Source organism: Bacillus rossius, assembly GCF_032445375.1.
Source record: "Bacillus rossius redtenbacheri isolate Brsri chromosome 4 unlocalized genomic scaffold, Brsri_v3 Brsri_v3_scf4_2, whole genome shotgun sequence".
NCBI classification, from domain to species: Eukaryota; Metazoa; Arthropoda; class Insecta; order Phasmatodea; family Bacillidae; genus Bacillus; species Bacillus rossius.
This window is the reverse complement of record NW_026962011.1, coordinates 39231640-39259488: the sequence shown is the minus strand read 5'-3', so window position 1 is coordinate 39259488 and position 27849 is coordinate 39231640. Positions and strand designations below refer to the sequence as shown.

Sequence of the window (27849 nt, the reverse complement as noted above, 5' to 3'; positions counted from 1 at the left end):
TCTTCCCTTAGACCCCCTTATACTCCCCTGGTGTCCTCTGTCTCCCGTAGTCTTCCCTTAGACTCCCTTACACTCCCCTGGTGTCCTCTGTCTCCCGTGGTCTTCCCTTAGACTCCCTTATACTCCCCTGGTGTCCTCTGTGTCGCGTAGTCTTCCCTTAGACTCCCTTATACTCCCCTAGTGTCCTCTGTCTCCCGTAGTCTTCCCTTAGACTCCCTTATACTCCCCTGGTGTCCTCTGTCTCCCGTAGTCTTCCCTTAGACTCCCTTATACTCCCCTAGTGTCCTCTGTCTCCCGTAGTCTTCCCTTAGACTCTCTTACACTCCCCTGGTCACCCCTGGTCACCCCTAGTGTCCTCTGTCTCCCGTAGTCTTCCCTTAGACTCCCTTATACTCCCCTAGTGTCCTCTGTCTCCCGTAGTCTTCCCTTAGACACCCTTATACTCCCCTTGTGTCCTCTGTCTCCCGTAGTCTCCTCTAGTCTCTCATAGCCTTTCTTAGTCTCCCCTAATCTCCCATAGTTTCCCCTATGCCTCCCCTAGTCACCCCTAGTTTCCCCTGGTCACCCCTGGTCTCCCCTAGTGTTCCCTAGTCTCCCCTAGTTTCCCCTGGTCTCCCATAGTCTCCCCTAGTGTCCTCTGTCTCCTGGCGCATCTGGTGCGATGCCAGCATTTACATGAAAACAACTCTATCACTACAAAATAGTGTTTGCAGCAATACTGGGTTAGGATTACTACCCGGGCATTTATGCATTGTGTAGTCCCTGTACCTCCAATGGTTAACGTGAAATTCCGATAATCTCTTCGATGGTTAAAAAAAATCTCTTCTTGAGTGAAACACCAATTAAAATATAATTTTTTTGCGTCAATTTGCGTAAGAAATACTCAGTATTATCTCGAAAAACGTATTTAAAAAAAATTCCATAACCATGTCCACAAAGTTACAATATCATTCTCGAAGATTTATAAACTATTTCTGGGAAACTGGTTTCCAAAGGAATCTTTTGTAAAAACACAGAAAAATTGTTTTCTGGACGGTAGCGGTCACATTGCCTTCACCGCATATCACCTGCTCGCTGCTCGAACTGATCACCCAAATGAACAATTCTTCAATAGTTCATTTGTTCGATTATTGTTGTAATGCTCCCAGAAACCTGCTAATCTATTTTTTTTTAGTTTAGTAAGTATTTGATAGTATTAAGTATTTTGCACATTTGATTATAAGTAGATATGACACATTGTAAAGTCTAAACAAGTTTTAAACAGCAACCTGAATGTTTTGTTCGTTAACAATTTGTCGAATACTTTTTATTTAACTTATTTTTAAGTGTCCAAGTACTCAAAAAAATTATAAAATATGTTTATACACCAAAATATATCACATACGTTAATAAGATGAATATGCAATTGAGTATGGAAAAAATATGAATTATAAATTGATAAGGTTTATCTCTGTAATAAATTAAGTACCTACTCTCTACAGGTAGGCCCCCTATTTGCCAGGGAAACAAATCTGTAGGCATCGTTTAACAGGCACACTTTGCCACACAGGCCAATGGGTCCTCTCAGAGAAGGGCTTCTTAATTTCAGGGAGGGCCCCCCCCCTCCCCCCGGGAATCCATGCCCATGCTATATACTATAAATAATTATGACTCTTAACAGTTTATTATACACCAAACAATTACAACAGATTATATTTCAATTTTATGATAGCAAGTCTACAATCTTATCAATGTAACATAAATAAATATATATTAAAGAATGTGTTCATAGGAGCGAAACAGCTTTAAAAAATGTGTAAGTCGTGCGTTAGTTGTGTCTTGCATGTGTGTGATACCTACGGTACAGCTACAACGCAAGCATGCGATACCTACTTCGTATCCCCCAAGCTGCAGCTTGCAATACTTACAATAATTACGGTATCGCGAGCCTGTATTATAGTACGGTGGAATTATTGCAAGCCGATGGGAGTCGGGATATAAAACATGGCATGCTCTCCAGCACGGTAAGCCTTCTTTTCACAGACGAGAGAGCCACACCCGAAGTTCATGCTCGCTTTTTTTTTCCGTACCACAACAGGTGTATTTATATGGGGGAAGAAAAAAATATTCGCGGGCATTTATTCTCCAAATGCGCGGGTTTAACATATAAGATGTCATTCTTAAAATTAGCAAGAAGTAATTTAAAGAATTATTCAGTAAATGAAGATTCAAGAGAAGCATATGATAGGTTAGCTACATTATCAATACTTTAAAACATTGTGGATGGTTGGTTGTATTAGGTAAGTATAGCTACATTAAAAAAACTGTAAAATCATTTTATGGTTGCTGAGCTAATAACTTTTCAATATGTAGCTATTCAGAGCTAGGAAACCGTTTACATGATTTCACAGTATCTTTAATGTAGCTATCCTAATCAAATCAAAACCGTCCACAATGTTTTAAAGTATTTATAATGTAGCTAACCTAACCTAATTGACAATTAGTATCCTTTTATCAACACCGCCATATTTATTTACAACGAACAAAAAAAAACCGAAGATGCACGATCGGGCGTTTAGGCTCTCTCGTGTGTGAAAAGAAGGCTTCCCCTCCAGAACCACCCACACGTCTGCAGCGGGAACCACACATAACTTAGAAAGTCTCAACTTAGAACTGCCATAACTTAGAAAATAGGAGAAAAATCCACGTAACTTAGAAACACACAACGCAGAACCACACAACGTAGAAACGTCATAACGTAGAAATTCACAACTTATAACTATCACAACTTAGAAACACACAACTTAGAACTGTCATAACTTAGAAACACGTAACTTAGAAACACGCAACGCAGAACCACACAACTTAGAAACGTCATAACGTAGAAAGTCACAACTTAGAAATACACAACTTAGAACTGTCATAACTTAGAAACACGTAACTTAGAAACACGCAAATCAGAACCACACAACTTAGAAACGTCGTAACGTAGAAAGCAGGGCCAGTGCAAGGTAAATTGGCGCCCTAGGCGAAAAACGTTAATGCCCCCCACCCTCCCCCTCCTGCCGGACACACCAAAAAAAAATTGTCCTTGTCCAAAATACATCACGTAAGCCTAAGATTTTGTCAACAATCAAATGTAAGCAGACTTGTGTTTTTTTTTCTTTTTTACTTATTACAAATCATAAACAGGTCACCGTGGACTTTAAATAATTACTTATATCAATATAAACATTCCAAACTGTTACAAAAATCCATTTTCATCTAGTTTCAATAATCGTTAAACATTTTATATGAGCTGTTGTGTGTCGTGCTGCGCCGCCCCCAGCTACTTGGCGCCCTAGGCGGTTGCTTAGTTCGCCTATATGGACGCGCCGGCCCTGGTAGAAAGTCATAACTTAGAACTGTCATAACTTAGATAATTCTAAGTTGTGTGTTTCTAAGTCGTGTGTTTCTAAGTTATGACAGCACCCCGTCGGCAGCGATGAAGGCGCGCGACACCTACGGTACAGCTCGAGCCGCAGTGTGCGCTCCGCGGGCAGCACCAGCTTGCTGTTGCTGGCCTGGCACTTGAAGGTGGTGTTGAGCTGCTGGCGCCGCACCCGGCCCACCTCCAGCCGCCGCAGCGTCACCTCGCCGCCCCCGGGCGCCGCCGCCGCCGCCCCCGCCAGCTTGTCGCCCACGAACCACGACACCGTGGGCTGCGGCTTGCCTGCGCCACCACATCCCCGCCACACTCTCCACACCCTGCACACTCTTCATGCTTCTGGGGGCGATAAACTACCGAAAAATAATTACATCAATAACTAGAGACATGCAAAATTCGCGGATTCATTCGGTGATAGGCTAGAATTCAAACACATATACCTCTTAGATAATTTTGCTATTTGCTTTCTGTTCATCTGGACGAATCTCAACCAGTTATAAACCCTCAACCAAAGAAGGATCGAATCACAGACAAACCAGCTGAGACGACTTACAAGTCGGCAGCCAATGAACTTGCGTTATTTGCCTGAGTGTACAGGGGTATGTGCAGTCTATCCTGAAGGCCATCGAAACCGCGAATTTTGCATGTCTCTATCAATAACATAAATAGAGACCTGCAAAATTCGCGGATTCATTTCGTGATATGCTACAATTCAAATGATTATACCTTAGCGCTGAATCTGCAATTGGTTCGCTGTTGATCTGGAGTAATGAGGGCCAATTAGAGACCCTCACTTATAGAAGTGTCGAATCACAGACACTCGGTCGGGACGACTCACAAGTCAGCAGCCAATGAACAGGTGGCATTTGCCCGAGTGTGTAGAGTGTAGTAGAGTCTATCCTGGAGGTCATTGAATCCGCGAATTTTGCAGGTCTCTACTTATAAATAATAACATTAGTTTGCGGCACATACTGACATAGAACTGCGTTTATTAAAAAAAAAATTAAAGTCTAAATTGTTACAAGCATATTGAAATAACAGGATGAAATTGAGATAAATGTTGCGAAATAAAACAAATACCCGGGAAAGGAAGATCAAAAGTACTTTAAATAATGTCTCGAGGAGGCTACACACCACTTCCGAAAAAAAAAGTAATTAAATACCAACCCTAAAATAACACCACATAATGGGATATGAATACCTTGGTCCCTGCCTCAACGTGTTTCTGAGTACATAAAAAAACACAAATAATTTTAGTTGGACATATGTTTGGTTTCGTTCTTGTGTACAGACATTTGAAGCATCTTCTGGTCTGATGAAGTATTTCCAAATAATAAACTTTTTTTTCAATATTAATAGTTGTTTCTGGTATTAAAAAAATAAATTAAACATTTCCCGCTGGACTAAGGAAGGACACTGTGTGTATCTATGTGTATAGTTAAATTAAGATTGTACGGAGAGTTTACTAGGGAATGTTGGCGTAATATTTTGACGTGACGTCTAATAAATCGATGAACGCCGCGCCGGCTGCACGCACGAAAAAAAAGTGTCCCGTTACGCACTATGTCCCGTTACGCTGTGTCCCGTTCAGCTCATTGTACGCTTGCGCCGCATCTATCTCTCTTCCACTCGATTGGAACTACCATCGATTTGACTTTTTCGAGGCACATTAAACTTGAAACACTCCCATTCGTTTCATACTTTTCCTATCATCGTCCTATCCTTAACAGAATAACACAGATTGTAAGAAGTTAAATAGCAAACATGTATAAATGTTATAGTTAAAATAATCTCTTCGTTAAAGTAATAAACATATTTGAATTGATGAGTGCAAATTAAAGTAAATTTATCAATTAAATTGTAGATTTCATCCTTCTTTGTATCCATACAAAATAGTGACAATTCAATAAAAATGATTCAATTTTATTCATAAAAGTATGCAATAATTTCATCAATGTTTTGTTATGACGTTGTCACGTTTAACTATCGTCCGTAAACCGACTTTACAGACAACCAATTTTTTTTTAAAGAGTGAATTGAACAATTGATTGAAGTGTGCCGGGAGTGATCCGCCGGCAACTGAGTGACGCCTGCGCGGCGCGGAGGGCGGCTGAAGAGAGAGCGGTGTTCCTGAATAAGGAGGGAGGGGGGCGCTGGGGAAGTAATGAGTAGGTGGGACGGCCAAGGCGGTGTTTAATGCGAAAGAGATGGCCGCGTTAATAATGCAGCCAACAATCGGCGCCACTTCGTCACGCGGGTCCCTGGCGCGGCAGGCGGCGGCTTCTTCGCCGCGACGCCGGCTCTCATTTAAAATCAATTAGTTGGCCTCTTCCGCCGCCGACTAGCCAGCTTTTTATTAATTCCCGCCACTTCTCCACTTCTCCACTTCTCGCGCACTTCGGCAAAAAAGTTTTTTTTTTTTGCCAGAGAAAAGAGGTTTGGTGAAAACTAACGGCGAGTAGGGGGGAGGTATATATGTGTGTATATATATGTACGTATATTGATATATTTATGGGCGCGTGACCTAACACAATAGAATTATTTTTTTTAAAAAAATTAAAAATAATGTTAATAAAGATCGCAGGCTTTCGCGGCCATTGTCTGAAGTAGCTTGGCTTCTGGGACTGTAGCCGCGTCCAGGGCGAATAATTCACCGACGTTCCGTTCGCACGTTTTCAATCGCCATCATCAGGGTAGAAGTTACCTACTGATGTGTCACTCTCTGCAATGCCTTGACGTGCCAAATAATTGTGGATAGATGTGTTCAAAATTAGAATTATAGCTTAAAAGATGTGAAAATCCAAGATGGCGAGGCGGACTGGGTGAGGCGCACGGCAATTTGTGACGTCAGTCAAAACAAGTAGCTACATTTCTCGAGTTGGCAATCGTGCCAATCAAATCGATTATATTAAATATAAACTTAAAACAAAATTAAAAAAAATGTATAACCAAGTTAAAACTTGTGTGAATACAAAATCTAAAATTATAAAAGTTATGTGCAGACAAGCTTAAAAATTTAAAAATAAAATATAAATAAATGAAAACAAGTGTTAACCAACTTAAGAAAAATTAAGGCTCATTTTTAAACAACGCATGATTCCTCTATGAAACGGCCACTAAAAATTTCAACTAGGTACATCTCGGAAAAGCGGCAAAGAGTGAAAGCGCAAATTTTTCCCACCGCACATTGCCTTGCCTTATCGACCAGGCAGGCGACAAAGAGCGAGGGGGAAACCCCAACGAGGCACTGGAATGACCGCAAAGTGCAAGTTGGCGGTCGCTTTCACGGCGAACCAAACAACCGCGAATCCGGATGGCGCTCCCAAGGAGCTCAGCTCTGTTCGCCGGAGTTCCGGGAACAGTGGCCAATGGGCGGGAACTTCCCCCGTGGTTTCAGAGGGCGAGCCTCTCACAATGGCCGGTCGCCCGCGAGTGTGCGGCCTTCCAGGTCCTCTGGTCGGTCCTCGGCCTCGCTGAACGCTTTCCGAACCCCGCGCCTATTGTCTTCGCCACCCGCTCAAGTACAGCCCAGTTTCCTGGAAGCACTCGACTATTTTCTATGGCACGCCCGATAATTACGGCACTTCACACAGTAGTTATGGTACACAACTTGTTAGATTGCGGTACGCCAAATGCTGTTGGAGGGAAAATTATGGTACGTTGTATGTATGTGTGCCAGGGAAAAAAAAATTAAGGACCTGCGTTTTCGTGGTCTAAACACCACAAAGTTGACAAGCTTAGGAGTTCCACCGACCTGCAGCTAACTGCATGCTGGTTGTAAGATCAGCGCGAACAGGAGTCCGCCATCACTACGGAGCTTCGGGATGCGATCATGCAACTCGGCTGGGAGCTGCGAGCTACGAAGGATTGTTCCACGAAACTATCGTACCCATTGCTGCTCGAAAATTTGAATTTCCTTATTTAAAAAATTTGGTTGTCTGTAAAGTCGGTTTACGGACGATAGTTTAACGTGACAACGTCATAACAAAACATTGATGAAATGATTGCATACTTTTATGAATAAAATTGAATCATTTTTATTGAATTATCACTATTTTGTATGGATACAAAGAAGGAGTGAAATTAAATCTACAATTTAATTGATAAATTTAATTTTATTTGCACTCATTAATTCAAATATGTTTATTACTTTAACGAAGAGATTATTTTAACTATAACTTTTATACATGTTTGCTATTTAACTTCTTCCAATCTGTGTTATTCTGTTAAGGATAGGACGATGATAGGAAAAGTAGGAAACGAATGGGAGTGTTTCAAGTTTAATGTGCATCGAAAAAGTCAAATCGATGGTTATTCCAATCGAGTGGAAGAGAGATAGATGCGGCGCAAGCGTACAATGAGCATAACGGGACACAGCGTAACAGGACAATGTGCGCAACGGGACACTTTTCGTGCGTGCAGCCGGCGTTCATCGATTTATTAGACGTTGTCACGTCAAAAAATCGAAAATGTCCATTAACCCATAAGTCTTTGCGAATTTCTATAAAAAAAAATAATATTATTCAACCAAGTGAATATTCGTTGAAAATATTAGTGACAGAACTTACAAACACAGAAGAGGTATCGTGTCAAAATTTCATAAATAGGCTTTAATAAAAGATGCATAAGAAAAAAAATCAACATGGCGTGAGACAGAGCATCAGAGTCAATTTAACAGCGTTGTGAATGCTCGTTCGGCGAGCTTTAACAAAACTGACATACACACACGTGCTTGTAAGTGAGGTTTCTTATGAAGGTTAAGTAGTTTTCGAATAACTGACCTATTTATAAAGCATTGCGTAACCCTTAGAACAACAGGTACGGCATTATTTTGGTTTTATTGCAATTCTTAGAGATGTTTCACTATACAGAACGACACAAAACTCAACGGCGAGCAGACAGTCAATAAGATAATTAATGACGATCCTGAATTTAAAAAAAAATGTAGTTTCGTCATTTTCGATTTATATGCAATTTTTCAAAAGTTCCAAAACCCAACCTTTCACCAAATTATTAGATAATGTGACTACAAATGTCCATATTAATTTATTCTAATATTTGTTACGCAATTATGAATAACTCTACAATAAATGGTTCAAAATAATATCAAACTTAATATGCTTTTGAGAGAAAAATTTCTTGGCATTTTAATAGGGTAAATCTAAAACTATTTTAACATGGCAAGTTATTTTAAAATATGTATAGTTTAAACAATGTTACAAATTAGTACCACATTGATAATTTCTTTAAAAAATACAAATATATATATATATATATTTTAAAAAGTGATCAGTGGTAGGGGAAATATCGAGCACCCCACTCCTCACTATCGTTCAAGCGCTAGCGGAGTGACGTAACAGTGCTGCATTTCTCGTTACGCTGTTGACCGCCGTCTAGACGTGTGAGTATTGAGTGGTTATTGTGTGAATTATTGTTTGGTTCAATCGTTCAAGCGAACTATCGTCCAATTAGATTGTCCAAGTGAGAATATGCGCGCTGACGGCCACGCACCCTTTTTTTTTTTTTTTTTTTAACATCTGATTGGCCACCGTTAAGGGCGTATGTCCAGTTGCAGATTATTATTTTTTTTTTTTTACGTACAACATGGCTAAACTTGTAGCCGTTTTGTGTGGCCGAACTTCAACAGAATGAAACACATATATAGTGCATCCGTTTTTGCATAGTTAGCGGGCAAAGTAGAATTTTTTGACATTTTTGTGGAGTATGGATAAGGAAAACCAAATTCAATAAATAACTGAAATTTTTTTGGGTTCAAAGGCAATGATGGTGTATGATTTAAAATTCTTTAATAAAAATTAATTTAATTTTAATTATACTTTTAAACATCATAAATATTTTGATGATTTTTAAATGTCAGTTAAAATAATTTTTTCTCTGAAATAAAATTTAACCATATTATCTACATAGCAGCCAGAAAAGAAAAACTTTAACCCAAAAAAGTTCCAGTTTTATATTCCAGTTCATTCTCCTTTCAATACTGCACAAAACCCGTTGAAAATGCGACATTGCCAGATAATTATGCAAAAAGTATGCAATATAGATATATATTTTTTTCATTTTGTGAAAGTTCAGCTTCTCAGAAGTTGGCAAGTTTTACCGCGTGGAACGTGAATATAAAACAATGACCTGGAACAGGGCATTCACCATCTGGTCTGGCGCACGTGCTCGGAGCGCGGGGCGCTAAGGGCGACACTCGCTCGCGCATCTCGCTCCTCCTCGCCTCTACGCGCCGGGCGCCGACCTGGAGTGCAGTCTTCGCGGTGGTAACACGCCTCTATGGGACTTCAAGCAGCGGCCCTACAGTTTTATGCTGGGATATTAACGATAAAAGCTGCCTGCACTTCCCGAAGCCATTTTCCATTCTGTTCGTAGAATTTTTCATATCAAAAAAGTCCGTGAAAACATCCTTTTTGGACTTTTTTTCACTGGCCAAAAAAATATACACTTTATAGACGAAATCATGGGACGAAACTGCTATAGACTCGTGCAGTGGCTCTTGAATGCTATTCGTAATCAGTAGGGACAGGAAAAATTCGCGGGTTCAATGACCTGCAGGATGAACTCCATAGTTCTACCTACACTCGGTCAAATGTCACCCACTCATTGGCTGCTGTCTTGTGAGACGTTCCAGCGTAGCAGCCTGTGATTCGATAAAGCTTTGGTTGGGTGTCTATCATTGGCCCAGAGTCATCCAGGTGAGTTGTGAGCCAATAGCAGAGGCAGCACGGAGGTATAACGATTTGTATTTTAGCCTATCGCGAAATGAATTCTGGGAATTTTTCCCGGTCTCTCGTAATCAGACACTTGTAGGAATCGTTTAGCGGTTTGTAAATGGCGCGCGAACACCCGTGTAGTCGGGTGTGTATCCGTGTTAGTGAGGTGGGATGGATGACAAGCAACACGCTCGCTGGTGCTTCTGGCGCGGTGTCTTCTCGCGTCGTCCATGGGACAACTGTGAAATTTGAGCGGTGAACGTGACGTTATATGGCATAGAAATGAAGGTAAAGGTGTAATGAAAGTCCCTCAAGTATGCTTACAAGAATCTGTATCGATTTTTGACGCCTAAGAATTACTGTTAAAACCACGCCTTTTAGCCATTTATTAATTGTTCTAAAGATACAGTTTAAAGATGTAATCCGAAATGGAAAGTACTTTTAAGCCCTTGGCGAGTTCTTAAATGCTTTTCGTGAACAGACTCCACTCGGATACCGTATGTGCAGGGGCGCAATAACTAAATTTCGAAAAGGGAGGGGGGGCAATATACCTTTTTATAAAGAATCGTCGATCCCCCTTATTGAGACGGGGGGGGGGGTCCGGGGCTCCTCCCCCGGGAAAATTTGTATTTCAAGGTGGAAAATGGTGCTATTTAAGCAGTTTTACTATCTAAAAATTGATTACACAGCACTTTCTTTGCCCCCGTTTGCCCCCACTTCAAGGTTTCAGAGGGGGGGCAAAATACCCTTCCCCCCTGTTGTTGCGCCCCTGCGTATGTGTAGGGGCAAGCTTTCTTCGCGAAAAGATCCAAACACTTGTTAGACTGCAACAAGGTATACCCGCACCTGTTGTTTCTTCCTTGCGATCGGCGGCCGTCTGCGAGAGAAGTCGTTGCCTTGTTTGACCGAGCCGCCACTCAGGAGACGCGTTTGCGTTCGCACTGAAATCACTGTGATGATTGGTGTTGTTACAATCGATATGTGTACCTGGGAGAAACTCGCACCCAATCACGAAACACAGGGGCGGTGCTAAAGTGTTTTAACTTTCGTCTAGTCTCGAAATCTTTTCGCGAAATCTGCATGCCCCTACGTATGTGTAGAGACCGGAAAAATTCGCGAATTCATTTCGCGATAGGCTAAAATACAAATAGTTATACCTCAGTGCTGCCTCTGCCATTGGCTCACAACTCACCTGGATGACTATGGGCCAATGAGAAACACCCAACCAAAGCTTTATCGAATCACAGGCTGCTACGTTGGGACGTCTCACAAGACAGCAGCCAATGAGTGGGTGACATTTGACCGAGTGTACGTAGGACTATGGAGTTCATCCTAGAGGTCATTGAACCCGCGAATTTTTCCGGTCCCTACGCATGTGCCGTGTGTCCGGGCGGACGGCACCCTTGAGCGCCGGGACAGTAACCAAGTCTCACGCAGCGCCCCTGCGTCCTTGGCGGGAAGACATCGCGAGGGCTCCCAGCGCAGTTTCCTCGCCTCGGCCGCCGCTCTCCGGCGGAAATCAATTTCGGCCACTTTAGGGAACCTTTAAAGGTTCAATCCCTTCCCCCCTCCAGCCGCGCCGCTCCGCTGCCCTCGGCGCTCATGTATTATGTATGTGTCGGCGGATCGTGGCGTGCTGGCGGGAGTTCTTGAAGGAGGGGGGAGAAGGGGGGAGGGGGGGCGAAGCTACTTTCCTCGCAGGGAAGGAGGGGGAGGGGGGGGGGCGAAGGAGCTAATAACGGGAGATTGCTGCCCTATCGCATGCCGGCTCCCTCGTATTTGAAATTCGTATACCGGGCTCTCAAACGGCAATCCACCATCCGCATGGGGAAGTCAAAAAGTGGAAGGGAGAGAGAGAGAGAGAGAAGGGGAAGAAATTCGCGAAACTCTTGCTTTTTGTTCACAGGTTAGCATTAAATTTGTTGTTGAGGTCCCGGCTCAAGAATAAATAAACCTCTGATAGTTATCTTCTTCTTTTTTCCGAGGGTCAGAGTGTTCTTCAGGAGTCGCAACAGCTCCACTCATCTCGCACACCACCAACCAACAGTGTTGTGTTCTAATGCAGCGAGTGTTTCTTATGTGTAGGGGCGGGAAATTTTCGCGAAAAAAATCTGAACGCCTACTAGACTGCAACAAGGTATACCCGCACCAGCGGGTTGTGATTGGCGGCCGTCTGCGAGAGAAGTCGTTGCCTTGTTTGCACGAGCCTCTGAGGACGAGTTTGCTTCCACACTGAATTAGTGTGATCTGTTGTTGTAACAATCGACATGCACCTCAAAGTACATAACTCACCCAATCACGAAACACAGACGATGCTACAGTGTTTTAACTTCCAGCTACTCTCGGGATCTTTTCGCTAAATGTTCATGGCCCTACTTATGTGTTTTAATGCGTCGAAGTACCTACTATCTGACATTCAGTAGTTTTAACGAAGGAGCTTTTATGTTTTAGTAAGGAAAAGTGTTTGTTGCCGGAGAGGCAACAGAACGCATATCGTCGTTGGAGGAGGCAGGACTGGAAGAGACAGGCTCGGGACGAGGGTTGAGGCGGGCACCAGGCGGTGTATCGGGCAGCGCTCAGGTGTGTCGATACAAGACACTCGGGTGCTGATCGGCTGTAAGAGTGCTCGTCGGGGGCCGACGCCTTGGCCGATGATGCCCTACTGCTGCCGGAAGGGGCCCCGCCTCTTGTCTCCCTGCTATCGCATCTGCCCGGGAGAGGCCACTCTCTCTCTCTCTCTCTTCTCTTTCCTCCCCCTCCCCTCTCACCCAGATGGCGGCAGTTTGCGCCCCGTCCTCGGGAAGTGGGTTCTTCGCGCCGCCGAAGAGTCGCCGTTCGGTCGTATAAGAAAAAAAAAGCGTCGCTGACGGTGTGTTTTCACCAACCCACACACCACTTGCAGAAGGCGCGCCGCGTGGCCGGGAATGGCACTAACGCCGTCGTCCTCCCATCCCTCTCGCAAACTTACATTTACGCTCCTCCGAGATGAATTACCGATTCCCTCCGGTGGGAAAAAAAAAATTACCTCCTCCTCCGACGATTCAGCTAATGAAAACCAGATCGACTCACGGACAGTGGAAGTCGCAGTGTTTCACTTGCTAACTACTGGCAGGACTGTCACGACACAACTCTCTACGGAACAGGGAATATGCTGACCAATTACTGTCTATAATTATGCGTGATATAGAAATTACACGTGGTTTCCTACTGATTAAATATATCATCATTACTGAGAATGTATTATTGAAAAGGAAAAAAAAATAAATATATGTGTACCAGTGGTCATGTGAAAATGTCAAGGAAGTGAAGAAGGGCGAAATTTTTGTGTTAAAAGCAGAAGCGATTTGGCAAACGTATGTTGCTCTTTTACCCTACCAAGTAACTCTTGAGTTAAATAATTTATCTCCCTGCGTTTATACACCGCCAGAGAAGCGCACAGATGCCTATCCCGTGGATTCGTTTAAAAAGTTAAATACTAAAAACTTATCTTTGCGACGTATTCAATCATACCACAGTTTTTCTTTTTGTCAAACCCTTAGGTAGTCCAAACCAACAACAAACAAATTCTTGACTTCTGGGTTGACGCCAGGTCGGATGAAATAATGATTTGCTTGAACAGTTCGGGCACCTTACTGCAGCCATTTTCAAGAGAGATCAACAACTCCCATGCAGTTGTTTTAAAACGATTTATGGACATACGGCATCGCTGCTTTATAATGTAGTACGTAAAGTGTAAAACAGCAATGACGTAGGCCCCTATACAATCGTTTTAAATCAATCTTCCCCATTGCATTGAAAAAAATCATTCAAAGAACATGAAGTTCTAGGGTCAGAACACTAAAATTGCTTTGTCAATGACTCTTGAATATGGTAGCAAAATGGTATGCCGAAACGTCGGCTCACCATCACTTCCGTAGAAGTGTTCTTAACTGATAAAGCAACGGAAAATTATGATATAAGCAGAGTCCAATAAAAAGTTTGACATTGTTAAAATAGCTCGTTGCAGTGAAGAAAAATAAGTTGTATATACCAAACAGAACGAGCCTATAATTTTTTTAAATTAACACAGGGGTTGTATTAAAAAAAATTTTAAAAATTTATGAATATTTTCTCAACCTTATTGGTGTGAATTGTATTTGTTTTTGTATAAAACATAGGTTTTGATAGGCGTGATAGGCGTGGGGCCCAGATAGGAGCGGGGCCCCGGGGAACTGTAGCCGCGCCTGGTCTGCACTCACCTCCCCTGACCTCGCAGGTGAGGGTGAGCTCTGTGCCCTCGGTCAGCGGGCCCACCACCTGCGACGTGATTGGCTCTCCGGGGACGGCGTACACCAGCATCTCGCGCGGCGGCACTGCAACAAGGGCGCACCCACGCACTGGCTGCTGGATTCACCGAACACAACTACTAGTCACTCACTTCGTGTCCAGCACTCTTAAGCCTGGTACACACGAGCATCTCTCTTCAGCACGTAAGTAAGCGTAAGAGTGTGAAACACCTATTTTAATTCAAGTGCATAGTAGGCAATACACACAATTGCAAGTTTATGTACCCGGAAGTCTATAAATTGGTTAAGCAGATAATTTTGAGAGTCTTACCTACGCACCACCAATTAAAACAGTCCAATTTACCATTTGTGTTATATGCCTCTAACTCCTCGTTAATAACGACCCGGAAATTTCGCGGAATGTTTTTGGTTGCTACGTAAACTGCTAACTTTTTACACCTTTTAATTTCTTTGATGACTGAATCACAATTCTCTCGACACTCCTTTCTATGACTGTGGGTTAGCCAATTGCCAGCTAGCAGTAGACCCTCTCAAAGGAAGAGGAAGTTCTACAGTAAGAAACCAGTCAATATGTAGGAAAGTACATGTGGGTAGGGTATACGTTGGACTGTGAATTTTAGCCTGACACCAAATTAATCGGCGAAATTTTGGGTCTCTAGTCATGACAAATTGTGAAATAGAACAACTGCTTTCAGTAGGAATCACGTGCGGTCACAGGGTGGGTACTTGAAAAAGGGTCGTTACTACAACGCCGAAATACCATAACGCTGAATGTCAAAATTGACCACAACGCCGACAGCTAGAAAATTACTAGAAATAAAACTGAATGAATTTGTGTTTTTCTTAAATGTACCTTAACGCCGAAATACCACAATCAAATCTAACCTTACCTAACCTAACCTAGCGTAATATAACCTAACTTAACTTAACCTAGCCTATCCTAGCCTAGCCTAACCTAACCTAGTCTAACCTAACCTAGTCTAACCTAACCTTTGTGGCAGTCCTGCAATGACATTTTTCGGCGTTAGTGTATTTCAGCGTTGTGGTAATTCGGCGTTGTGGTACACAGCAGTTTTCTGTCGGCGTTGTGGTCAATTTGGCATTTCGGCGTTGTGGTGCGTCCCCCTTGAAAAATACCAAGCGAAGCCGCGAACCAACTGAAACAGAACTGCGAGAACCATCGCCCCTGGCTATGCAAATAGAGCAGCCCGCCGACAGCTGCCGGCCGCGAGGGAGACGCGGGAATACAAACAGCGGTCATTAACGGCCGTCAGCCCGCGCGACGACTGCTCTGTGCAGTCGCGTCTGTCCGACCGCACTGGCTGACACGTCTGCAGCAGCGTGCCACAGTGGCCTACAGGGCCCGTCTGGCCAGGGGTGATGAGAGCGGCGCTCGCTGGTGCTTCGTGCTTCCAGCGAGTAACAGGCGATTTGCCTAAAGTCATTTCGCCTAAAGGCGTTTTGCCTAACGTCGAATTACGTAACGGCTATTTGCCTAAAGGCGATTTGCCTAACGGCGTTTTGCCTAACTCCAATTTGCCAAACGGCGTTATGCCTAACGGCGATTTGCCGAACGGCGATTTTCCTAAAATGTTACTATGATGACAAAACCTCATTTTGCCTAACTACGATTTGGCCAACGGCGTTTTGCATAATGGCGATTTGCCTAACGGCGTTTTGCCTAACCTAACCTAACGGCGTTTTGCCTATCGGCGTATTGCCTATCAGCGGTTTTCCTAACGGCGATTTGCCTAACCGCGATATGCCTAACGGCGTTTTGCCTAAAAGAGGAAAAGGAGTTTTGCCTAACGGCGAATTGCCTAATGGCTATTAGCCTAACGGCGTTTTACCTAACGGCGTTTTGCTAAACGGAGTTTTGCCTAAAATTAGGCAAAACGCCTTTAGGCAAAACGCCTTTAGGCAAAACGACACATGCCCCTTCCAGCCTCTGGACTGGCGCGCAGTCTTCTCGAAACTATGAGATCCGAGCGGTGACCAAAACATTACATGACAGAGAAATGATTATAAAGGTGCAATGCAATTCCGTTGATTGCGTTTTAAGAACCTCTCCCGGGAATTTTATGCACATAAATTATTCTGGAATCCGCCATTTAGCCATTTATCGCTCTGCTAATAATACAACAAAAGACTATAAATGCGAAAACAGAACTACCCATCCACACTCAGATTAATTTCAAGTGTTTTTTTCTCAAAAAGACACCACTCGGATATCTCAAGCAGTTTATGAATATCGTGATTCTTTCTGTAGCTCTGCATACTGTATGTGCGCCAAATGGGCGAAGGCCCTTGTAGAACTTTAAATTCAAATGGACTTTTATCTTCGCTTTCCTAGTGAGTTTTAGAAACTCTGAAGATTAATGAAAACGCGCATCAAACTAATTTCGATATATTTCTTAAAACTTAATATAACTGATAAAATTTACTTGGATCCAAGCTTACACTGATTTTTTTTTAAATTTTTTTATTTGCATTTTAAAGCAACTTGACGAGAAACGAATTCAAATACAACAAATTGTTTTCCCAAGACAAAAAAATAAAAACACATAATTTAAAAGTTCTTTAGGAAATAATTATTCTCGCACGATTTTACGGTTCGTTTTCACTCATCATGGTTCTCATTGGTAACTATTGTTGATGACGTCAAATGCAGATAGTGCAATCTGATCCGTCAGACCATGGAACTTCTAGTTCAATTTTCGTAATCAGATTGAACTTGAGACTTAAGTAAAGTTAAGGCAATATTCAGGGACGCAAATGGTTACCATTTTTACAATAAACATAGATTAAAAAATAATATTAGAGATTAGACATGCTTTATGCTATCATAAATGTACAGGATTTTTCCAAATAAGCACCTAAAATTCTCGGCCGGTGGTACCTCGCGATAAAATAGAACGAAACAAAGATATTTACAACTATTAGCTTTAAAGTTAAAAAACAGTTTTTAAAAAGTATGGAAACATTCTTTGAGCTAAAAAAACAAACAAATCGGCGAATAATTTTTCTTATAACCAAGAACTTACACTATGAGAATGTAGTTGACTGCTTCATGGGCCTCCAGTAATAAAATTAGGGTGGCTTGGCTTCCCTATCCTATTTACGAATGTAGTGTAACAATAATAATCTTTAGAAAAAAGTTGAGTACATTTTATAGTATTAGTTTTCTCCCAGGAATCAGTTTCTGGGCGTTGTTTGGTGAAAACAGTCTATACTGTACATTGTAAAAAAAAATAATTAACGTTTAACAAGGAAATTCTTTGGAAACTTATGCAGATGTTAAACAAGATTTTTGTAGTGCTTCAAGCAAAAAGTTGTACCTTTTCAAACAAGTTTCTGTGGAATGTACAAAATTTGCGTTGTAACATCAAGATGATCAGAACTGGTAGTTTACATAACCCTTTATACATTCCACGGGAATTTGTTGATTTACAAGAAAATTGTATTTGTAACTTGCTTACAAAATATTCTTTGTAAAATAACAAATTTATTACGTTGTCACTTTGTAGAAGCATTTGCTCTGTGTAGTGTAACTTGTTTCTCATTTGACGATTGTTAAAAGTAGTATTCCTACCAGTGTTACCCATTCCCCCCCCCCCCCCCAATGCCACTGTCACTTTCGGAGCAGAATGCTTGTTCACGACGCTGTCAACTCGAGAGGCAGAAGTGGTTGAAGGCTATGCAGACCATTAGCGCTATTTTGAGAACTGTCGAATGTGAGACAAGTTAAATGACATGCTACTGTTGAGAACTATGTTGTGTGAGACAAGTTACATAGGGAGGCGCAATTGTATAGGCGAAATACGGCCACTAAAAATAATAATAATAATAATAATAATAATAATAAATAAATAAACCTCGGTGCGGCTGAGAAAAGCCAACTCAAAAATTAAGTTTTTATATAAAGAAAACATAGAAATATCTTAAAAAATAAAAACCTAAGTAAAGAAAGTTATTTTATAAAAATTCTTCGTAAAGAATTAATGGGATTCTGTATCACCGGAGTGGCGTTGTGATTATAATTGCAAAATATTATGCTTTGGAATATTTTTGGACAGTTTGGAATGTTTGGTTAGTGATGTAATATTTGAATGTTGTTTCCATACCATAAATATTACATCTGGGTCAAGGGTAAGGTAGCAGAGATGTGCACGTATGTATATTTGCAATTGAAACTGAGGTTATGAATTTCAACACTCATACTTTTCTATGCAGTTTTTAATTATTTAAACAAAACATAAGCATTTTATCATAGTCTAAAAAATAAATAATATTAAACATATTAATATGGTTAATATGCCCAGCAACAAACGACATAAAAAAAAAACCAAGGTTGCCAACGTTTACTTTTGAAAAGTTAACGAATTTTAGGTTAGGTTGCCTTTGAATGCCGCCACAGTTCGCTGATTTGCAAAGGAAACAAGAGGGGAAGCCTTCATTTCACAGACGAGAGAGCCACACCAGAAGTTCCCCGAAGTTCATGCTCGCTTTTTTTTTTCTATCTCATTGTCATTGTATAAACCGGTGTGGCATTAAATTTCGCGGTCGATTATGATAGGTTAGCTACATTATAAAGACTTTAAAACATTGTGGATGGTTGGTTATATTAGGTAAGTATAGCTACATCAAAAATATTTACCATGAACAAAAAAAAACAAAAAAAAAAAACACCGAAGATGCACGATTGGTAGAGACCGGAAAAATTCGCGAATTCATTTCGCGACAGGCCAAAATACAAATAGTTATACCTCAGTGCTGCCTCTGCTATTGGCTCGCAACTCACCTGGATGACTCTGGGCCAATTATAAACACCAAACCAAAGCTTTATCGAATCACAGGCTGCTACGTTGGGACGTCTCACAAGACAGCAGCCGATGAGTGGGTGACATTTGACCGAGTGTACGTATAACTATGGAGTTCATCCTACAGGTCATTGAACCCGCGAATTTTTTTCCGGTCCCTAACGATCGCACGTTTGACTGTCTCGTCTGTGAAAAGAAGGCTTCCCAAGTAAGAGCGTCTCGATGTTGTTCACCTATGACGGTGAGGTTGACCTGGTAGTTGCGCGTGGGCGAGTTGCGGAAGTCGACGCGGCAGCGGTACACGCCCTCGTCGTCGGGCTGCACGGCGTCCAGGGTCAGCCCCGCCGGGCGGGAGCCCGTGCTGAAGTAGGCCCTGGGGCCGAAGGCGTCCGCGTCCGACCAGTACAGCGCCTTGGGCAGCGCGCGGCCGCGCACGTCGAACCTGCCGCACGCGTTCGCACATCTGTACATTCGTACATATGTACATCTGTACACTCGTACATCTGTACACTCGTACATCTGTACACTTGTACATATGTACACTCGTACATCTGTACACTCGTACATCTGTACACTTGTACATATGTACAATCGTACATCTGTACACTCGTACATATGTACACTCGTATATCTGTACATCTGTACACTCGTACGTCTGTACATCAGCACATCTGTACACTAGTACATCTGTACCATCTTACATCTGTACATCCGCACATCTGTACACTCGTACATCTGTACATCCGCACATCTGTACACTCGTACATCTGTACATCCGCACATCTGTACACTCGTACATCTGTACATCCGCACATCTGTACACTCGTACATCTGTACATCCGCACATATGTACACTCGTACATCTGTACATCTGTACCATCTTACATCTGTACATCCGCACATCTGTACATTCGTACGCCTGTACATCCGCACATCTGTACAATATACTTCTGTACACTCGTACATCTGTACCACCTTACATCTGTACATCCGCACATCTGTACACTCGTACATCTGTACATCCGCACATCTATACACTCGTACATCTGTACACTCGTACATCTGTACACTCGTACGTCTGTACATCCGCACATCTGTACCATCTTACATCTGTACCATCTTACATCTGTACATCCGCACATCTGTACATTCGTACACCTGTACATCCGCACATCTGTACAATCTACATCTGTACACTCGTACATATGTACATCTGTACACTCGTACATCTGTACATCCGCACATCTGTAAACTAGTACATCTTTACCATCTTACATCTGTACATCCGCACATCTGTACACTCGTACATCTGTACATCCGCACATCTGTACACTCGTACATCTGTACATCCGCACATCTGTACATTCGTACAGGGTCGTTACCACAACGCCGAATTACCATAACGCCGAATGTCAAAATTGACCACAACGCCGACAGCTAGTAAACGTATGTGTACCACAACGCCGAAATAACCACTGAATGAATTTGTGTGTGTTTCTTAAATGTACCTTAACGCCGAAATACCACAATCAAACCTAACCTTACCTAACCTAACCTAACCTAGCGTAATATAACCTAACCTAACCTAGCCTAACCTAGTCTAACCTAACCTAATCTAACCTTACCTAGTCTAACCTAACCTAGTATAGCCTAACCTAGTCTAACCTAACCTAACCTTTGTGACAGTCCTGCAATGACATTTTTTCGGCGTTAGTGTATTTCGGCGTTGTGGTAATTCGGCGTTGTGGTACACAGAAGTTTTCTAGCTGTCGGCGTTGTGGTCAATTTGGAATTTCGGCGTTGTGGTATTTCGGCGTTGTTGTGCGTTCCAATTCATACATTTGTACATCCGTACATCTTTATATTTGTACATCTGTACATATTGACATCTGTACATTCGTACGTCTATACATATGTACATCTGTGCATTTGTACATTTACATGAAAACAACTGTGTCACTACAAAAAAAAAATGTTGCCGCAGTAGTATTGGGTTCGTTATTCTCACCCGGCCATTTATTCTTTGTGCAGTCCCAGTACCTACCCCCAATAGTTTCATGCGTTCCCTGAATGGCTTTCCAGTATTAACTGCGTACATTATCAAGCATGAACCGCAAAATAAAGTCCAATAATTGAATATTCCGATGTATTGTCACATAATTTTTGAAAATGCTTGAATGAATAATCAATAATTGATTTTATACTTTAATTATTAAAGTATAAAATCAAAACCAACTTTCGTAATACCTACAGTCAACTCGAAAACGTGATTCATATAGCTATGCAAAAAATAATTTTCAAAAGAATCTTTTGTAAAAGTAGAGAATTTTTTTTCCTGTGAAGTGATGGAAACATTTTACACATATCGATATACAATTCTTTCTTTATATCGTTTGAATGATATCGATGCAAATAAAATAGTGGCATGTCGATATTTAAGGTTACAGAAATATCGAAACATTTATCCTTGATTTTCTTATTATAAAAATTATATTTAGGTATATGTAACATTTAGTTCTTGATATGTCTACGCTTTTGTAATTGAATTACCTAAAACAATTTTAGCTCTTATAAGGAAAAGAAAAAAAAATACTTGCAATGATTACCTACATAAAGATGTCCTTGAGACTGAGAATCAAATTCAGTATCGTTGCATACTATGGAGTATTTATACTGTGTGGAGAATCGACGTGTGATCATATATTTTTCCAAATTGTGGGAGAAAAAAATATTATTTTACTATGGAACTAAAGAAAAATGTAACCAGGTGAATTTTATTAATTTCTCGTAATCAAATGAGTTAGGTAGTTCTGATTTTATAGTAAAAAAAATTCATACATCTAAATGGGATTTAAAATATTGAATATTAATAAAAAAAATTTAAAAAAATACAAATGCTCTTTAGCATTTTCTGGAATTCCACTTCTAACTAGGGATGAATAACAAAAATATTATCTACTAGCTGTGTTACCCATTGTTGAAGGGCTCTATTTCTTTTTAGGGTGCGTCCATTAATTACGTGAAAACTGATGATCACAGGTAAAATTAAAAAGCTGCAAGATGGCGGGCGCGAAGTGCGCAGAAGCATCTGTCCGAGCGACCACGAGGTTCTGTCAAGCGCCGCCCGATGGCGGTAGTGTAGGCGACATACCGCGCGCACTTCTGAGAGGTTTCTCGTGTTCGCGCCGCGCGCAAGCTTCCGCCAGAGAGGAAGGCTAAGAAATAAATAAAGAACATTCCGAATGCGTTCTGCAGACGTCGGGCGCGAGAGAAAGGGCCTATAGCTTCCAGGAGCAGACCTGATTGTCTCGAGATGCGAAGCATTCCTGAGCGAGCAGAGATTGAGCAAAGAAAGTTGCACTAAAATTTTTTTCAATATTTCTCAGGAATATCGGATTGCGAACAGGCTCGATGTCACCAGCCATGTTGGTTACTTTATTTTTTTGGCGTTACTATTCAGTAAGGGCTTTTCCTGTAAATTATTTTCAATAACTCTCTTGGATTCAACGTTTCTTCTCAAATTTTTTCAACACGTAAAAAAAAAAAAAGCCTCTGGACTTTTAAAACATTAAAACATTATCACACACATATATATGAGACAGCAGTCAAGAACTCTTGCCTATAAAATTTTACAATAACATTGTAGCAGCTCAAGAGATGTTGGAAATATACCTACTCCATTCTACCTTTCTTGGCTACAGGTGTTACGTGCTCTTAAAACAGTAAAAATAAAACAAAAAAATAAATTGGAAGGTATATAAATTTGAATCCCCATAACGTGCTGGCCTATGCGCTCAGCGTGGCTTGCCCAGATAAAGGCAGCTATCACCCTCGGACCAGCGCTGTGGCCTGCCTCGCCGCAATAGCGCGGGGCTAATCGCGAATCGGCCCCGTTTCATCTCCTGTCGCGCTGCGCCGGCGAAACAAGCTGTTCGCAAGTTTCCAACAACCACCCCACTCCCCTTGCTCGCCGCAGCCTGCCAATTAGGGGCGCGACCCTGCGGGGATATAGCGGGGGGGCTGAGGGGGGGGGGGGCAGTCCCGAGCTGCTCCCCAGGCCGCAATAAAGCCGGCGTGGCCTGCGTACCACCCGCCCGCCTGGAACTGTCAGATAGGGTTTTACGTCACGGTCATGCTTAGAGGATTAAGGGTGGCTTCAAGACCTCTAAAGATTATAGTTGGCTGCGAAACATTCGGTGCTCTTAAAATTTAGCCATGCCGAGGTGTTGGGTTCGAACACGGGCCCTCGCCACACGAGCGCACCTAGGAACTACCTCCACGCTGCCTTCGCCACGCCGCGGATTCCAACGGCCAGTGGCGTCAGTGACGTCTGCTACCGCCCCGATCACGCTGACGAGCACTGAGGCGAGCTGACACGCAGCGCCCTGTGGGAGGATAGATGGAGGGCACCAGCCTGTGCGAGGCTAGGACAGCATCCTGTGCGAGGCTAAGTGAATGGGTACCCTGAGTGAGACTAAAAGGAGAGTGGACACCTGCGGAAAACTAGTTAGAGGGTGGAATCGTGTGTGAGGCTATAATGAGAGCAGCACCCTGAGAGAGGCTAAAAGAGGGGCACTCTGTATGTAGTGCTATAAGAAGGAGAATACCCCAGGCTAAAAACAGACGATCACCCTGTGCGAAGCTAGAAGGAAGGCAGCAAGCACCCTGTGCGAGGCTATGTGGAGGGCAACATCCTCTACCAATGGTCTGCGTATGCTCCCGCCACTGTTGTTTTGTCAACAGTGTTTCACGCGGCTGATAGTGTTCATGTCGGTTTGGTAAACGTCTGCTTACTGGTACTACTGTCGAGAACTAAAGGTGGGTTTACGATTGAAAATTAAGAATTAAGACTTAGTCGTGTACTTACCATATGACTCTATGTAAACTAGTGGAATGGTTTATGATTGTCGTGTGTGAATTTTGACGGGTCGTGCGCGAACCATATGATGACTTAAGACTTAACAGAAATGATCATATTTTATGTTTTTCGTTAAGACTTAAGGGAAGCGACCAATCACAACAAACCGGAACCTTTCAGCCGGAAGTTTATGTCTTGGTATTGTACCGAGCGAGGCAGTATTTTTGGTTAGAATTCGTATATTTGTAATTTGTAATCATCAACCATTTCGAAAAAAATAGATATCCCATTTGTCGATGACCTATTTCAAACCTGCTTCTCCATTTCGAACAATGGTCGACCATGTGTTTTGTGCTGTGATTGGTGGTTGGAATTAACGACTTCTATGTCAATCATAAACTGGAAAATGTAGTTTTGACTTAAGGCTAGGTCAAACAGGAGGCGGACTCTCAGCGCGGGCGGAACGACCGCAGTCCGCCGCGGACTAGGGAAGCCAGACAGAATGCGGACAAGTTTAGGCGAACCAGTGTGAAAACAGTTGCTGTCAAGAGTGTGCAATGTGTGATATTGAATTCACTCTCTGTAATTCGTGTTTTCTTGTTGTCATTTCAAGATGTCCAGCAGTTCCTCTGACGAAGAAGAGTTACTTCTTATGTTCGCTTTGAGTAAAGCAAAAAGAAAAAGAAAATGGGTGCATGAAATAAATGAAAAAAGAGAGGTATTCGGCGAGTTTCACCTATTATGCTGTGAGTTGAGTTCATTCGAAGACCGATTTTTCACATATTTTCGAATGTCTCAAGAACAATTTGACAAATTACATACTCTCCTTGAACATAAAATATCAAAAGTGGCCACTAACTGGAGTAAACCCATTGGGACGAAGGAAAGACTAGCTATCTGTTTAAGGTAAGTAATACAATTACTTATTTAAAGATAATTTTTCTCTTTAGTTTAATTATTTGTACAATAAATTTACACTATATTTTTTTTACATAACACAATACAATATACATAGACAGCAGATTTTGAAATTTACTTTACATGCATTTACATAATTTTACATGTCTCCTTGGAATGTTTCGTACCATTCTTTTGCCGAATCGCCAGAGGTTGCATGGATTCCAACAAACGGTGGCTTGTTGGTATAGTTCAGATCGGAGTAATCCACTACCCCGGAGGAGGTAGCAGTACAGTTCGGTTGCCACGATGAACTACTTGAATTTAAAGGGGAGGATGGGTGTGAAGTTTCCACTCGCGAAGTTCAGCCCGGCCAAACATTTGAGCCATCTCCATTTTTATAACTGCTTGTGTTCTAGGTGAAAACCTTTTAAATGTCTCCGCATAACTTAAGAAAAAGTGGTCAATACGGTCGAGGTTGTTCCTAGGTTTGTTGTCCCTTTTGTTATCTAGATACTTTAAATCGCATGAACATCTGTGCTAACGTCCTTTGGTTTGGATTTTTTCTGGGGCGGTATAATTTGGGAATCATCTGTCGCACAGCTACCTTCGTTGCTAGCCTCTTCTATCGGATCGTCTGTTTCACCCGTCTGTGGTATATTTGACGCGGTTACCCGTGGAGAAACTGTATCTTGAAGGAATTCCAAGTTTGCCGCCCAGGGCCAATTTTTAAACTTCTTTGCTGAACCTGTAGCTCCCTTCAAGAACTTGAGATACTTCACATATGAATCCCTCAAATTCTTCCATTTGAGTTCAACAGCTTCACCTGTACAAAACAGTATAAAAACATCATTTAAGCAGAACGATAAAATCAAAAACAAGTTTGAAACATAAGTAATAACTAAAACTCACATTAATTTTAATGTATAATAAATGTTACAATAATTAATTCTAATATATTATTCTATTTATGAAACTGTTCATGCTTCGTTTTTATTGTTTCAGGTATTTGGCTACAGGTGATTCCCATAACACTATTGCCTTTTCCTTCCGTGTTGGACGCACTACTGTTTCCAGCATAGTTAAAGAAGTGTGCATCGAGATATGGAACGTTCTACAACCGCTGTACTTGGCTACTCCAACAGAGGAAGTTTGGAGGAAATCTGAAGTTGGCTTTAGAGAACGATGGAACTTTCCCAACTGCATCGGGAGCATAGATGGGAAACACGTGGAAATCAAATGCCCTAACAAGAGTGGATCAAGTTATTATTGTTATAAAAACTTTTTTTCGATTGTTCTCTTGTCCATAGTTGATCCTTACTACAATTTTATTGTCGTTGACATAGGTAGTTATGGTCGGCACAGTGATAGTGCCATTTTCGAGAACTCTTTCTATCGCGATTTTGTTGATAACAAAACAATTCTTCCTCCAAAACCATTACCCGGGACAGAAACCCCCGTCCCTCATGTGTTTGTAGGTGATGAAGGGTTCAAGTTACAAACTTATTTGATGCGTCCTTTCCCAAGAAAGGCGGTCGTTGATAATATAGAAAAAAGAAGTTACAATAAACGACATTGCAGAGCACGACGTATCGTTGAAAATGCCTTCGGCATTTTAACTCAAAAGTGGCGTATATTTTTTAGACCTATCGAATGTAATGTTGATACAGCTGTACACGTTGTCAAAGCTGCTTGTTGCCTTCACAATTTTATTAGAGCTAACACAGAAAATGTCACAACTGATGAGCTAGAATTAACAGACGATATAACAAATCAACCCACCAATGCTTTCTCAGCCACTACTCCATTGAAAGAACGATCTAGTGATGCTGCCCATGCTGTACGAAACCATTTCGTTAATTACTTCAACTATTTAAGTTCGTAAATCATGATGTAAAAATTGTACAAAACTTGCAAAATATTATTACATATTTATATTACTGTTGCATTGTACGATTAAGCTCTTTGTAATGTTTTGTGTTAAATTGGAAAGTATAAATAAATGCGTATATATAGAAGATATCTCATTAATGAATACATAAAATAAAAATATGAATAAAAATAAAATATATTCAAACAATATATTATGAATATAGTGAATACATATAAATAAAAATTATCTTACTACTTTCATGTAGTTTCTCCGCGATATCTTTCCATGCTTCTGCTTTCGTCACTACATCTTTGTAGTCAGGATGACGAACATCATACAAAAAAACACTCTCCCGCACAAGATATATTAATTTTTCCGTCTCGTCAGCCATTGCTGTCCGCGCGAACTTTGTAGAAAATTACAACTGCTCCTCTGTCCGCTGCGGACTAGACTGGTCCGCTGCGGCAGACCGCCTTCTGTTTAACCAGCATGATGCAATCTAAGGTTACACTATGTCCGTGGCGGACGGGCGGCCAGGTCCGCGCGGACAGTCCGCCTCCTGTTTGACTGAGCCTTTAAGAATTGTAACTTAACATCGAGCACACGATTTAAGGCTCAGTCAAACAGGAGGCGGACTGTCCGCGCGGACCTGGCCGCCCGTCCGCCACGGACATAGTGTAACCTTAGATTGCATCATGCTGGTTAAACAGAAGGCGGTCTGCCGCAGCGGACCAGTCTAGTCCGCAGCGGACAGAGGAGCAGTTGTAATTTTCTACAAAGTTCGCGCGGACAGCAATGGCTGACGAGACGGAAAAATTAATATATCTTGTGCGGGAGAGTGTTTTTTTGTATGATGTTCGTCATCCTGACTACAAAGATGTAGTGACGAAAGCAGAAGCATGGAAAGATATCGCGGAGAAACTACATGAAAGTAGTAAGATAATTTTTATTTATATGTATTCACTATATTCATAA

The 27849-nt window shown here is 41.8% G+C and overlaps 2 protein-coding genes across 2 annotated transcripts in view; one reads left to right on the top strand and one right to left on the bottom strand.

Moving 5' to 3' along the window:
• LOC134541835 (hemicentin-2-like) overlaps positions 1 to 27849 on the bottom strand; it is a 169459-nt gene that overhangs the window by 38579 nt on the left and 103031 nt on the right. The window contains exons 3-5 of the mRNA XM_063385530.1: positions 19480 to 19688; positions 14379 to 14492; positions 3485 to 3691 (exon numbers count right to left, since the gene is read on the bottom strand). Of these exons, the coding sequence (XP_063241600.1) occupies positions 3485 to 3691; positions 14379 to 14492; positions 19480 to 19688 (530 nt within the window). The remainder of the gene's footprint in view (positions 1 to 3484; positions 3692 to 14378; positions 14493 to 19479; positions 19689 to 27849) is intronic.
• Positions 24589 to 26920, top strand: LOC134542187 (uncharacterized). Its single transcript, XM_063386242.1, has 2 exons — positions 24589 to 25010; positions 26007 to 26920. The coding sequence occupies exons 1-2, from the start codon at positions 24718 to 24720 to the stop codon at positions 26884 to 26886; spliced, it is 1173 nt and encodes a 390-aa protein (XP_063242312.1). The 5' UTR covers positions 24589 to 24717; the 3' UTR covers positions 26887 to 26920.